Raw genomic sequence first — 13,083 nt, 5'->3', positions numbered from 1 at the left:
AGAAGTGACCAGTACCAGGGGCTTGAAAGGGCATTCCCTGGGCATGGACACCTGGGGTGGAGGTCACTGGGAGGGTGATGTAGACACAGAGCCAGAGAGGCCCAATACATGTATGTGGAGACCTGAGGGGTGGTCTGTAGAGGGTTAGAAATCTTGATTCCTATTTGATTATTAGATAGGGTGTTTAGGTCATGCATATATGGGACAAAAGTCTTCAGATAGGAGGCAAGAGCCTACAGCTAGGTGACAAGAGCCCACTGAATCAATGCTAATCACTGTTTAGGTAAAGGATTGTATACACTGATTGTCAATATAATGGGATCTTTGGAAGATTTTTGTGAGAAGAAAACTTACACAGGCTAAAACCTTTAATGTGAACAAGAGAACTGAAGCAAAACAGGGATTGTTCTGAGGGCAATAACCCTTAATACAACAAAAGTTAAATGATGGGAAAATATGTGAGTAGAAAACTTACACAGGCTAAAACCTTTAATGTGAACAAGAGAACTGAAGCAAAACAGGGATTGTTCTGAGGGCAATAACCCTTAATACAACAAAAGTTAAATGATGGGAAAATATGTGAGTTAAGATTTCCAAGGATGTTCTGCTAGATTAGTTAGTTCATGGGGATTGTTCCACATTTTGCTTTAAGCTGTTTCTTTGAGTTTCTCAAGGAGTCAGACACTTTAATGATAATCTTATTGTTTCTTTTGCATGTTACATGGCTTAGATTTATGACTCTTTTGATGGTATATTGTTTAAACTATTTTGAGCCATGCGTGCATGGATGAAGATTGTTACATAGCCAATTTCTTTATGTTCTTACTATGATTGACTAACCATTTGTTCTTTTCCTATAATTTCCTTGTCTTTACAATAAAAACTGAAGCAAAAACTGACTCAGGGCTGCACCCAGTTTCTCCTTCTAGCAGAGGAGTTGCTGAGGTGCAGTCCCTTTGGGCTTCTCATCACATTCATGTTGCTTTGAGTAATCTCTTTTGCGTCTCCATTGCACAGCGAGAGGTGTAACAGTGGTCACCACACCCAGGATGGTGACCCTCCCCACTCTGTGACAGACACACAAATGTCCCACACTGAAAGAGAAGGCATCTTCAGGATTCTTCAGTGACCTTCACCTTCATCCTCAACATCTGAAATGACCTTGGGCTGAAGCTGGAACTTCTTTTCCACCCAGCCCTTTCTCCGCAGAGCGGCCCGGATCACTGGGTAGTGTCCACAGATAGAGAAAATCTTCTTTTCCTAAAATGGCAAGAGCTTATTTTAAATTAAAGAACTGAAAAACAAGTTGATTTTTTTGTCATGGGTGACTTTTCAGTTAAAATGTATTCCCTGTTTAAATTGTTTCTTCTTTCATTAATTTCCATAACTAACTCTCACTCTATTTCTTCCTATCTGTCTTTAACCTAATGCTGCTGGTGCAGAAGTCACAAGTTACTCGTCTGAAGTGTTTTGCAGGACACTGAGAGTCAGCTTGGCTCAGCACAAACCAGGCTAAACTGGTTGAGCCTGTAGACCTCTCTGCTGAACCTGAGCAAATGTCTGCAAGGTGACCTTTTGGCATCAGAGGGCCGAAAACTCCACCTGCAGATCCTGCTAATGCTGCCAGTTTTTGAACATGCCACCCATGCAGAGGTGTGCAGATGGCTTGCACCTGCATGAATTGCTAAAGACCCTCTCAAACCTTTAACCAATCATGACCCACCATGCCTCACACCAGCTCAGCTACTTCCCCATAAATTTGCCTTCTTTTGCACTGCTGACAAGGCAGATTTGAGATTTATTTCTCCTATCTTCTTGCTTGGCTACCTTGCAATTAAACATTTCTCTGCTGCAAAGACTGGGGTCAGTGTGTGACTTGCTGTGCATTGGGCAATAGGCCCTGTATAGTTATGATTTCCCTATAAGAGGAGTTTTCAAAGCAAAAGGAGACAGACCATGCACTCGTGGGAAGACATCCATGTCCTGCTTCAAGAACACTGGAAACATCTAAAACAAAGGGTGTGTATGTGTGTGTGTGAGTGCGTCTGGGGGGACATAGCCCACCTGCAGGGGAGACTGATGGACAGCCGCTGTTCTATGTATGTCTGCTTTGTCATGGGGGTCTGGCACACAGAGGTGCTCACACACAAGCAAAGGGCTAGAAGGCCACAGCAGAACCAGGAAAATGGGTGATTCCAAAGACATAGCCAGGAGCAATCCCAACTCAGGATGTGGTCTGGATTTTGGAAGTGAGGGGAGATGCAGCCATGCAGGACTGTCCTGTGTGGCTTTCTTCTCTCTAGGAAGGTGACCGTCCCTCATATTTGGGTGGAGCATGTTGCCTGAGGTTTGAGGACGGGGGAGGAACCACTGGGCAGCCTAGGGAGGGCCAAGGGCAGTAGTACCATGGTGCCGGCCAGACCAGAAGCAGCTGGCTCTGCACCTGTCACCATGGAAATGACTCAGCTGCCTGGGGTTGAGGCAGGCAGATGGCAGATGGTGGCATGCACAGGCCTGCGCCTGCCCTGACCTCCCAGCAAGGGGCAAAGGGCAGGAGAGGAATGGCCATGCTGCAGTCCTGGCCCAAGCTGCTGGGCAAAGGCAGAGACATGGTCTGCACATGGTCACCTGCAGGGTTGGCAAACACATGCATCATCAGCAGGGGCAGGGCCGGGGGAAGTGGCTTAGATGCACCAGGGTCCTGCAGTGGACCTACCTATGGTGGCCCACAAGGAGTCCCCTCCCCTGAGCCTGTGAACTGTTTTACCAATAGTAGCATGTTGCAAAGGTGTGGAACATTGCTCCCATGATTATTGACATTATTTGGCAAATGTGACAGGATTTGCAGATGTAATTAAGGTCCCTAATCAGTTGACTTTGATTTAATGAAAAGACAGATTATCCTGGGTGGGCCTGACCTAACAGGCAAGTCCTTCAATAGAGGGTCCGTGGACTTCCTGAAGTTAGGGACTCAAAACAGCAGAGACTCTCCCCGCTACTGCTGGCTTTGAAGAAGCAGGACACCACAGGAGACGAGCTCTGCCAACACCCGGGGGGAGCTTGGGGGATGATGCTTCATGGCTGTGCCCCTAGATGAGTGTCCAGGCCTATCTGGATGTCAATGTCTATGACCACGCCCAGACTCTGGACCCACACAGACTGTGGGACAACACATGATGCTGTTTTATGCAGCTGAGCCCAAGGAAACCTGTGATGCAGCCTAAGACAGCTGACGCAGGTCCCAGCAGGAGGACCTGCACACCTCACCAGAAGCGCACACCAGAGCAAGCTCACGCCTGTGCTGGAAGCGGTGAGTTTGTACTCCAGCGCCCTCATGAGGGATTGTGCAGGTCAGAGGATCTCTCTGAGCCTCCTCCTACTTGGAAAATCTGCCCAATGCCTTCCCCCCCACCGTCCCCAATGGACAGGGCATGTGGACAAGCTTGGTCGCCAGCAGAGGCTGTGCTGAGGGAGCAGTGGGCCAGCACCCCACAGCTCTGCAAGACCTCCTGTCCACCCCAACACCCTGCTGAGTTGTGGTCAAATCAAATAACTTTAAAAGAATGGATTACTTTTAGTAAGTCAGTAGAATACAATTCCTGAAGGAACCACAAAAAGAATAAAAACAGAATGTAAGATTTCTAACATATAAGAGAGGGGAAAATGGAATTTAAAAAAAGTAATCAGTGCAGAAGAAGGCATGAAAGGAGAGGAAAAGTGAACAGACAGGACATACCAAATGACTGAAACGAGGAGGTAGAAATACCTGAATATACTGGTGGTTTAATTATAGATAAATACACTAAATGCTCCAGTTAAAAGGCAAAGAGTGCCAGGCCCGATTTGAAAAAATGACAACAAAGAAACAGACAAAAAAACCCAACTATTTTGTTTACAAGAGATCATCAAAAGCATAAGCCTACAGATAAGTTAGAAAATAAAACAACATAAATATGGGACAAAATAGCCTTTGGGACAAATAAACATTACTAAAATGAAGACAATGATTTCATAATTTTAAAAAGGTTGGGCCGGCCCGGTGGCGCACTGGATGCCAGTTGCCGGTCCCCGGTCCGGTACGGGGGCAACACTGAGGGTTGCGATCCGTTGCCGGACACGGAAAAAGACAAAAGACAAAAAAAAAAAAAAAAAGGTGACTCTTTTCCCACAAACCGCCAAGCAGCGTTTACCTTGATTGCTTTCTCTGTTAATTGTCTTGCTATTTTGTATCTGTCTAACGTGGGAGAAGAAGCCGAGTCTCGTTTTAAATCTGCAAAAGAGAAACAGATATCAAGGCAAAGGAAAGAGCGCCCAAGCGCTCTTAACTGGTGACATTCCAGCACCGACCTGGAGACCCGGCGGAGGGACTCCACGCCTGCCAACACTCCCACCGCCAGCCCACAGGGGCCCCACGCCACGCCCAGTGCTTCCCACGCCACGCCCACACTCCCCACGCCACGCCCAGTGCTTCCCACGCCACGCCCACACCCCACGCCACGCCCACACACTCCCCACCGCCCCACCCCATCCTGAGTCCCAGAAGCGCGGACCACAGGAGCCCCGTGGGCTCTGCCCCTCCCGGCCCTCCACCTGCAGCCCTGCAGCCTCTGCCCACCCCCACGTTGCCTCCTCACCCCGCGCCTCGTCCCTTCTGTCCCCTCCTTGCCCACAACCCCCCACACTTGCACCACGTATTCCCTAGGCTCCCGCGGCCAGAGGACCGGCCGCCCCTCCTCGGCCCGCCTGGGCCCCTCTTACCCGCTGGCGTCCTCCCTCCCTCCCAGAGCACGGCCGCCTCCGCCACCTGTCCCCGCCACCTGTCCCCGCCACCGGCCCATCTCTGACCCTGGCCACCAGAGTTCCCGTGACACACACCAAGTGTTACACTGTCCGTCTTAAAAATCAAAATGAAAGCCTTCGTCCTCCCCATACCTGGAGGCCTCCACACTGTGGTCCCCAACCTCCCCACGCCCCTCTCTCCAGACGCCGCAGCTGGCGGGCCCACGGTCACTCCCCTGGGTCCTGGCCCCCGGCAGCCCTGGACACTTGGACGAACAGCCCCTTCCCTCTGGCTCCCGCCCTCTCCCCCCCCTTACCGACGCCCGTCTCTCTCCCCAGGCCCTAAATGTGGAAGCCCTCAGACCTCCAAGCTTTGACTCGCCCGCACCTTCTACCCAGACCACCCGGCCCCCCAATGCCTCCTGGACCCACAGCTTCTGGACGTCAGGAGCAGCAGCGGCCCAAACCCAGCCCCTGCTCCACGTGCTGCCCCCGCCATGCTCCCCACCCCATGGACTCCAGAAACCCACGATTTAGACTAAAGCCCAAAGCAATGGGCGGGTGGTGCTGGGAGAACCGTGTGTGCCAACCGCTACCTGACAGCACCGCAAAGACTAGTGAGGCCTGCGAGGGTGAGGGTCAGGGTGAGGGTCAGGGTTAGGGTTAGGGTTAGGGAAGCTTCCAGCAGGACACGCAGGACACGCCCGCACAACTCGGGATCAGGCCAAACTTTCTTAGACGATACCCAAAAAGCACTAATCTTAGAAGTTAAAATTGGTAAATCTGATTTTATCAAAAGTAAGAAGTTCTGCTTTAAGAAAATGAAAGGCAAACCACAGGCTGGGGAAAATATTCATGACGTGTACATCTGACAAAGCCAGACAAAAACGGTCACGTGGTGAGGGACTCCATTTATAGCAAGTTCTGGAGCTGGCAAAATCCGTCTACAGCCTTAGAGACCAGAACAGGGGGCGCGCCTCGGGCAGGAAAGGGGGCGAGTAAAGTGTGGGACAGTGAAAATGATCTAATAACATCCCCTTAAAACATACAGAACACAGGTCGGCAGAAAGACGGGGAAAGATCACTCATCCACAGTCACCCCGAGAGTTACGTGCACAGCTCTCAATGAGGACAACGATTTGAACGTGACCATCAGAAACTTAACCTAGCAAACGCGTGGCACACGCCTGCCACAGGCATTATTTCCAGCACGCAGGGAACAGTTATTAAAACTGACCATAAGAAGGTCTGGACAAATTCCAAAGGATTTGGAGTCATACAGATTGTGGCCAGATGTTTCCTGGCCACAGAGCAATTAAGTTAGAAATCAATAATGGGACAAAATAACAAAGAGAAAACTACCACATATTTATAAATTACCAAATACGTTTCTAAATAATCCATTGGTCCAAGGAGAAATCAAGATGGAAAGTAGCATATATTTTTAAACTGAATGATAATTAAAATACCAGATATAAAATCTTGTGGGATGTGTTTAAAGCTGTGTTTATATAGAAACTTTTAGCTGTATGTGCATCTATTAGAAAATAATAAAGACTAAAAATAATGAGTTAAGTGTCTATCCCAGGAAGTTAGAAAGAACACCATAAATTTAAACCCAAAGAAATTACCAAAAAAGCACAGACATGAATGAAATGTTTTAAATACAACAAAGAAGTCTAACTGAACCAAAGTTTTAAGACTAATGAAATAAATAAACCACTTGTGAGAATGACCGATAAAAAAGAGAAGGCATAAAAAGTAATAACAGGACAGGAAAACTCTTTAGATGCTTAAAATAAAAGGAGGAGGATTACAAACTTTATGGCAATAGATTCAAAATTGAGATAAAATAGACAAATTCCTTGAAAAATACAAATTACAAAAATAGACACAAGAAGAAATAGAAGAAACAAATGACTCTCTACCTAACACGAAGTTAAATCTGAGGGTTAAAACCTTCCCATTAGGACAACTCCAGGCCTGATGCTTCATGGGTGAGTTCTGCCAAACATTTAAACTCATACAACTCGTTCTGAGAGCAGAAAAGGTATGGCCACTCTGTCCCTTGTTTTACGATGCCAGCATTACTCGATGCCTGCATCTGAACAGGATACTACAAGAAAGTGACATCACAATCTGACTCACACACACACACGGATGACAAAATCAAACACAAGACGTCAGCAAACTGCATCCAGCAGTATGTGAGGAGCTGTTCCGAAGCTGGATTTGAAAAGTAAGCACTGAAACTCACCACCTTCAGAGATACAGAAAGATCATACAGTAGATGCAAAAGGGACACAGAGACATCACTAATGAAAATGTTCAGGCTTAACACCCTTGACAAATTAGGAAGCTCATGAAGCATAGCAACGGCCCTGGCACTCTGGTCTCTACACACCACCTGCTCCCACCGCAGTGGCCACGGCTCTCTGGAGAAATGTGGGCTCCTGGTCTGGGGCACAGGGTCATCTCAGGGCATCAAGGGACCCTTGAAGACAAGTGGGGTACAGCAGAAAGACACAGAAGTGGCTTGAAGAGACTGCCTGGGCCAGGTGGAGACCACAGGAGCATCACAAAATAGACAGTGCCTGACCGAGCAAGCTGACCGTTTGCATGTCCAGATGTCCACAAAGACTCTCAAGAGCGAGGGGGCCATGAACAGAAACCTCCTTCGCCCGTCGGGGATGCCTGTCATGCAAACACCTTCCCTGAAGACCAGAAACTCAGGACCAGAAAAAGCACCTAAGCAGACCTTCTGGAAGGATCTGGACTCCATGGAGGTCAAGGAGCCTGCAGGGGAGGGAGCTTTTCTTACACAGAGTGCAGCTGGCCGGTGTGGGGGGCCCCCAAGGAATGCTGAACACCTAGGAGAAGGTGGGTGGGAGGTGTGGAGGCCACAGAGACCTCCTTCCTGACCAGGCTCCCATTTCCTGCTCTGCAAGGAGTACCTGCACCTCACATTTCCTGAGTCTCTCTCATGCCCTGATGGAAGTCACACCTTCCCAGAGGGCAGCCATCCAGTTCAGGACGACCCTGACAGGGCCCCAGCTTCAGAGCTCCTGGTGGGGTTGGCCGCAGCCTCTGTTCCGAAGGCATCACAGCCCTCTCCTCCCTTGCCCGAGTCCGTGTTCAGCACAACCTCACAGGCACCAATCCAGAAGGACTCCCTAGTCAGCCTCCTACATCCTAATCTCAGCTTGGAGTTTGGTTCTAGGGACCGTCCACAGCAGAGATGATGTCAACACCCAGAAGGTTCCTGGTGCCAAAGCGCCACCCTTCAGAGCTGCCCCCGGGAAAGGCAACTCGACGACAGAGGCATCTGGCCAGCAGTGATCCAGTGACCAGTCGAAACAGGGATGATGGCACAGCCGGACACGACGGGGAAAACAAAAAACACAGCATCACCTGGAAGGAGTCTTGGCAAAGTCACATCAACTCTCTAGCCTCACCTCCAGACCACAGGGCACAAACAGGAGACATAGGAACAGGCTAAACAGCACCAGACCAAGCCCAGAGGTGGGACTTCCTCAGAACAAGAGGCTGTCCTCTTCAATAAGTCTACATCCTGGAAACATCAGGCAAGAGGATTGGTTATTCTACATTAAAAGGTAATCAAGAGATAAAACAACCAGCATGTGGTCTGTGACAAGATTCTGATCTGAACAAACCAACTGTACAGTTGTTTGGGGGGAAACTGGGGAAACATGAATATTTTGTAGGTATTATATTTTATTAAAGAATTATTTTTCAATTTATTGAGTGTGAAAAATAGTTTGGTTATTTAAAAAAGTCATCTTTAGAGATAATAGTAAATATTTAGTAAATATCTAGATACACACTAATATTTATTTAGAAAATATTTACAAAATTTAATAAAATCATCATAATTAATAAGACAGAAGATATTCATAATACTGAAGAGATCAATTCACTATGATGACATAAAAAGTCCAAATATGTACATACCTAGTAATGGAGCTTCAAAATATATAAAAACACAAGTTGACAGAACTAACTGGCATAGAAAATCCAGTTATATTGGGATATTTTATCCTACTTCCCTTAGTAAATGAAAGATTAAATAATCAGTAGAATATAGCAAATTTGAATGTCATGAATAACCAGCAAGACCTGAATGACATCCACAGACACCACATCCGACCACTGCTGATATACTTTCTACATGCACAAAGAAACGTTTTCCAGCATTGATCATATGCTGAGTCATAGACTCTCAACAAATTTCAAAGGATTAAAATGATATGGATTAAATCCTTTGACGACAGTTGAATCAACTAGAAAAAAACAAAAAGATAACTAGAAAATGTCCTAAATGGTCAAAAATTAAGCAGCACACTTTAAAATAAAACATGGATCCAAGGAAAAATCAAACGGAAATTTTTAAATGATTTGAATTAAATCATAATGAAAATATGACAAAATTAAATGACAATTAAAAATATATCAAAGCATTACAATGCAGCTAAAATAGTGATTAGAGAGAAGTTCATAGCTTTAAATGAATGTTTTAGAAAACAAATTGAAAATTATCTGTGCTACCATCCCAAGAGGCTAGAAAGAGAATAATAATTACACTTAAAAAAACAAAAAAGAAGACAGGAAATAATAAAGATAAGGGCAGAATTCAATTAAATAAAAAACAAATGTACTATAGAGAAAACTAACAAAACCAAAAGTTGAATCTTTGAAACAATTTTTTTAAAAAATTGATAAACCTCTAACCAGATTAATGAAGAAAAAAGAAGGAAAACATGAATTACCACTATCGAGAATGAAAAAGGAGACATCACTACTGATTGTATGGACATTAAAATGATAAGAAGATATTATGAACATCTACACTCCAATAATTTGACAGCTCATATGAAATGAACATTCTCCTTGAAAAACACAAAACTGACATAAAAGAAATAGGAAATCTTGACAGGCCTACTTCTGTTAAAGAAATTAACTCCATAATTAAAATGTTACCTAAACAAAACCTCCAGTTCTAATGGCATCACAAGTCAATCTTTCCAAATATTGAAGGGGAAAAATTACCTTACATAAACCTTTTCATTAAATAGGAAAATAAGAAACTCATTCCAACTCTTTTTATTAGGGCATAAATTTAATACGAAAACCTGACAAGGACACAAGAAAGAAATAATACAGGCCAATCTCTCTGGTAAAAAAAAAAAAAAAAACACAAAAACCTTGAACAATATATTTGTAAATCAAATACAGTTACACAGAAAAAAATATAACATGACCACATGTGGTTTATTTCAGGAATGCAAAGTTGGTTTAATATTTCAAAATCTATCAACATAATCTACCACATTAATAGACTAAAGGGAAAAACATATTACCATCTCAATAGATGTGGAAGAAAGCATTTGATAAAAAGTGATAACTATTCATTTAAAAACTCCCAGTAAGCCAAGAATAAAAGAGAATTTCCTTTAAAGCTATAGCATCATACTTCATGTGAAATATTGGACACTTTCCCCTTGAGTTTGGGAACAAAACAAAGATGTCCACTATACCATTTTTATTCAACGTCATTCTGAAAGTACTAACCAATGCAATAATGCAAGAAAGGGAAATAAAAGTATAAAGATTGAAAAGATTTGTAGATGATGATTGTGCATGTAGAAAATCTAAATAAATCTACAAACTATTAGAATTCGTAAGTGTATTTAGCAAGTCACCCAATACCAAGTCAGTACACCAAAATCAATTATACTTCCACATACATGAAACAATTCAAAAATGGAACTCAAAAATATCATCTACAAGAGCATTTTAAAACATCAAATATCTAGGAGCAAATCTAACAAAAGAAGTCTTGCGTACCTATACACCGAAACCTACAAAACATTACTGAGAAGAATTAAGGGAGAACTGAATGTTCATGGGTTAGAAAATTCAATATTGTTAAGATGTTAATTATCCCCCAAATTGATCTATAGAATAGTGTAATCACAAGTAAAGTCCCAGCAGGATTTCTACGTGTGTGTGTGTGTATGTGTGTGTGTGTGTAAATTAACAATTTGATTTTAAAATGTGTAGGGCAGAGCAAAAGACCAAGAAAACCTAAACAATCTTGAGGAACAGCAAGGTCAGAGGCTTTATACCAGCACATGGTACTACTTATAAAGCTACTGGAATTAAAACAGGGTGGTATGGAGTAGGATAAGCAGTAAGATGACTGTGCAGAAACAAGGACCCCCACATAGGCCTAGCCTGATGGTCCACAAAGGTGACACTGCCAGGCAGGGGCTGAGTTACTGGAAATTCATATGGGAGTCGGGGGAGAAACATTAACGGCTGACCCTGCCTCACTGTACACAGTCCCCATGGGTTGTGGACCTAACCGTGAAAAATAAAACTACAGTGTAAAGCTTCTGAAGAAAACGCAGAATACCACCTCCTGGACTATGGAGTAGGCGAAGATTTCTTAAATAAGACACAGAAATTCAACCATAGAAGAAAGGATTGACAATCAGACTTCACTAATATTAAGATGTTCTGATTATCAAGAAGAATCATTAAGTGACTGAAAAAGCCGCTGCAGACCCCAGCAGGCATCCCCACGCAGAGAATTCCTCCGAGTCAAGAAGATCCACAACCCAGTTTAATAATGGCCCAAAGATCTGGAACAGGCACTCCATAAAAGACGAGCTTCAGTGGTACGCGACAAGGGGCTCAACGCCACCAGAGCGGCCGCGGTGACAGCGACCCTACCGGGTGCTGGCGCGGACAGAGGCACCTGGAGGCTCATCTCCGGCTGGCAAACTATTGGTGGTACCTTCTTCCAAAGCTACACTTGCACCTACCTGACACCCGGCCCCTCACCCCCGCGTCTACCGACAGAACGAACGTCACGTCTGACCAAAGGCAAGAACAGGACGTCCCGACGCAGAGGAAAGCGCAGCGTGTCCGCTCCGCTACCTGGAGGGCCCTTCACACACACACACACCCCCCATTCAGATTTCCACCGATTCCCAGGAAGGCCCGGCCCCTGCGCTCCGGGCTTCTGGCCACCCCCGTCCACGTGTTCGCTAAAGCTGAGCGCAGCCGGGACAGCGCGTCTGAACCGCTAGGTGGCTCTAGGCGAGCGCACGGAGGACGCCGGCAGTACGGACTGTTCTCTGCGCTCCGGACTGTTCTCTGCGAAGCCGCGGACGAGAGCCGCTTGGTCGCGCCCTGCTCCATGCCGGCCTCCAGCGCCTCGACCTTTCCGCTTCCGGACCCTGCCAGAGAGGGGCGCGGCCATGAGCAGAGTCGGGGATGCCGCGGGGCGGGGAGGGGGTCTGAGGTTGGAAGGTGACAGGTCTGGGGTTGGAGGGACAGGTCTGGGTTTGAGGGTCTGGGGTTGAGGGTGACAGGTCTGGGCTTGGAGGGACAGGTCTGGGGTTGAGGGTGACAGGTCTGGGCTTGGAGGGACAGGTCTGGGGTTGAGGGTGACAGGTCTGGGCTTGGAGGGACAGGTCTGGGGTTGAGGGTGACAGGTCTGGGCTTGGAGGGACAGGTCTGGGGTTGAGGGTGACAGGTCTGGGCTTGGAGGGACAGGTCTGGGGTTGAGGGTGACAGGTCTGGGCTTGGAGGGACAGGTCTGGGGTTGAGGGTGACAGGTCTGGGCTTGGAGGGACAGGTCTGGGGTTGAGGGTGACAGGTCTGGGCTTGGAGGGACAGGTCTGGGGTTGAGGGTGACAGGTCTGGGCTTGGAGGGACAGGTCTGGGGTTGAGGGTGACAGGTCTGGGCTTGGAGGGACAGGTCTGGGGTTGAGGGTGACAGGTCTGGGCTTGGAGGGACAGGTCTGGGGTTGAGGGTGACAGGTCTGGGCTTGGAGGGACAGGTCTGGGGTTGAGGGTGACAGGTCTGGGCTTGGAGGGACAGGTCTGGGGTTGAGGGTGACAGGTCTGGGCTTGGAGGGACAGGTCTGGGGTTGAGGGTGACAGGTCTGGGGTTGGGGAGTGGGGTCTGTGGTTGGAGGGACAGGTCTGTGGTTGGAGGGACAGGTCTGGGGTTGGGGAGGGGAGGTCTGCGGTTCTGACGGCCGAGGGTGTGGGCATTAAGGGAGTTGTAAGAAGAGGGGGAGGGCAGGGGATCAGGTCTGGGCCTGGGGTGGGCTGGGAGGTGGAGGTTCTGGGGTTCTAAGCGGGGCTGGGTGGGAGGTCTGGGTTCTGGGGGGAGTGGTCTGGAATTGCGGAGGCCCGGGGCGGGAGTCGGGGAGGGCGATCGCGTCCGGTTCCGAGGGCCGGGGGCGCGCTCACCCGGGATCGGCTCCC

At 47.1% G+C, this 13,083-nt stretch overlaps 1 protein-coding gene across 1 annotated transcript in view; it reads right to left on the bottom strand.

Annotated features, from left to right (window-relative positions):
* The window catches only part of TTLL8 (tubulin tyrosine ligase-like family, member 8), a 36,805-nt gene extending 24,799 nt beyond the window's left edge, over nt 1-12,006 (bottom strand). The window contains exons 1-4 of the mRNA XM_008568965.1: nt 11,790-12,006; nt 11,628-11,678; nt 4,191-4,270; nt 1,131-1,260 (exon numbers count right to left, since the gene is read on the bottom strand). Coding sequence (XP_008567187.1) covers nt 1,131-1,260; nt 4,191-4,270; nt 11,628-11,678; nt 11,790-12,006 — 478 coding nt within the window. The remainder of the gene's footprint in view (nt 1-1,130; nt 1,261-4,190; nt 4,271-11,627; nt 11,679-11,789) is intronic.
* Nucleotides 12,007-13,083: the final 1,077 nt, after the last annotated feature.

This window comes from Galeopterus variegatus, unplaced genomic scaffold, assembly GCF_000696425.1.
Source record: "Galeopterus variegatus unplaced genomic scaffold, G_variegatus-3.0.2 Scaffold454, whole genome shotgun sequence".
Classification (NCBI taxonomy): domain Eukaryota; kingdom Metazoa; phylum Chordata; class Mammalia; order Dermoptera; family Cynocephalidae; genus Galeopterus; species Galeopterus variegatus.
The sequence above is the reverse complement of the archived record's forward strand: the minus strand, read 5'-3'. Positions and strand labels throughout refer to the sequence as shown.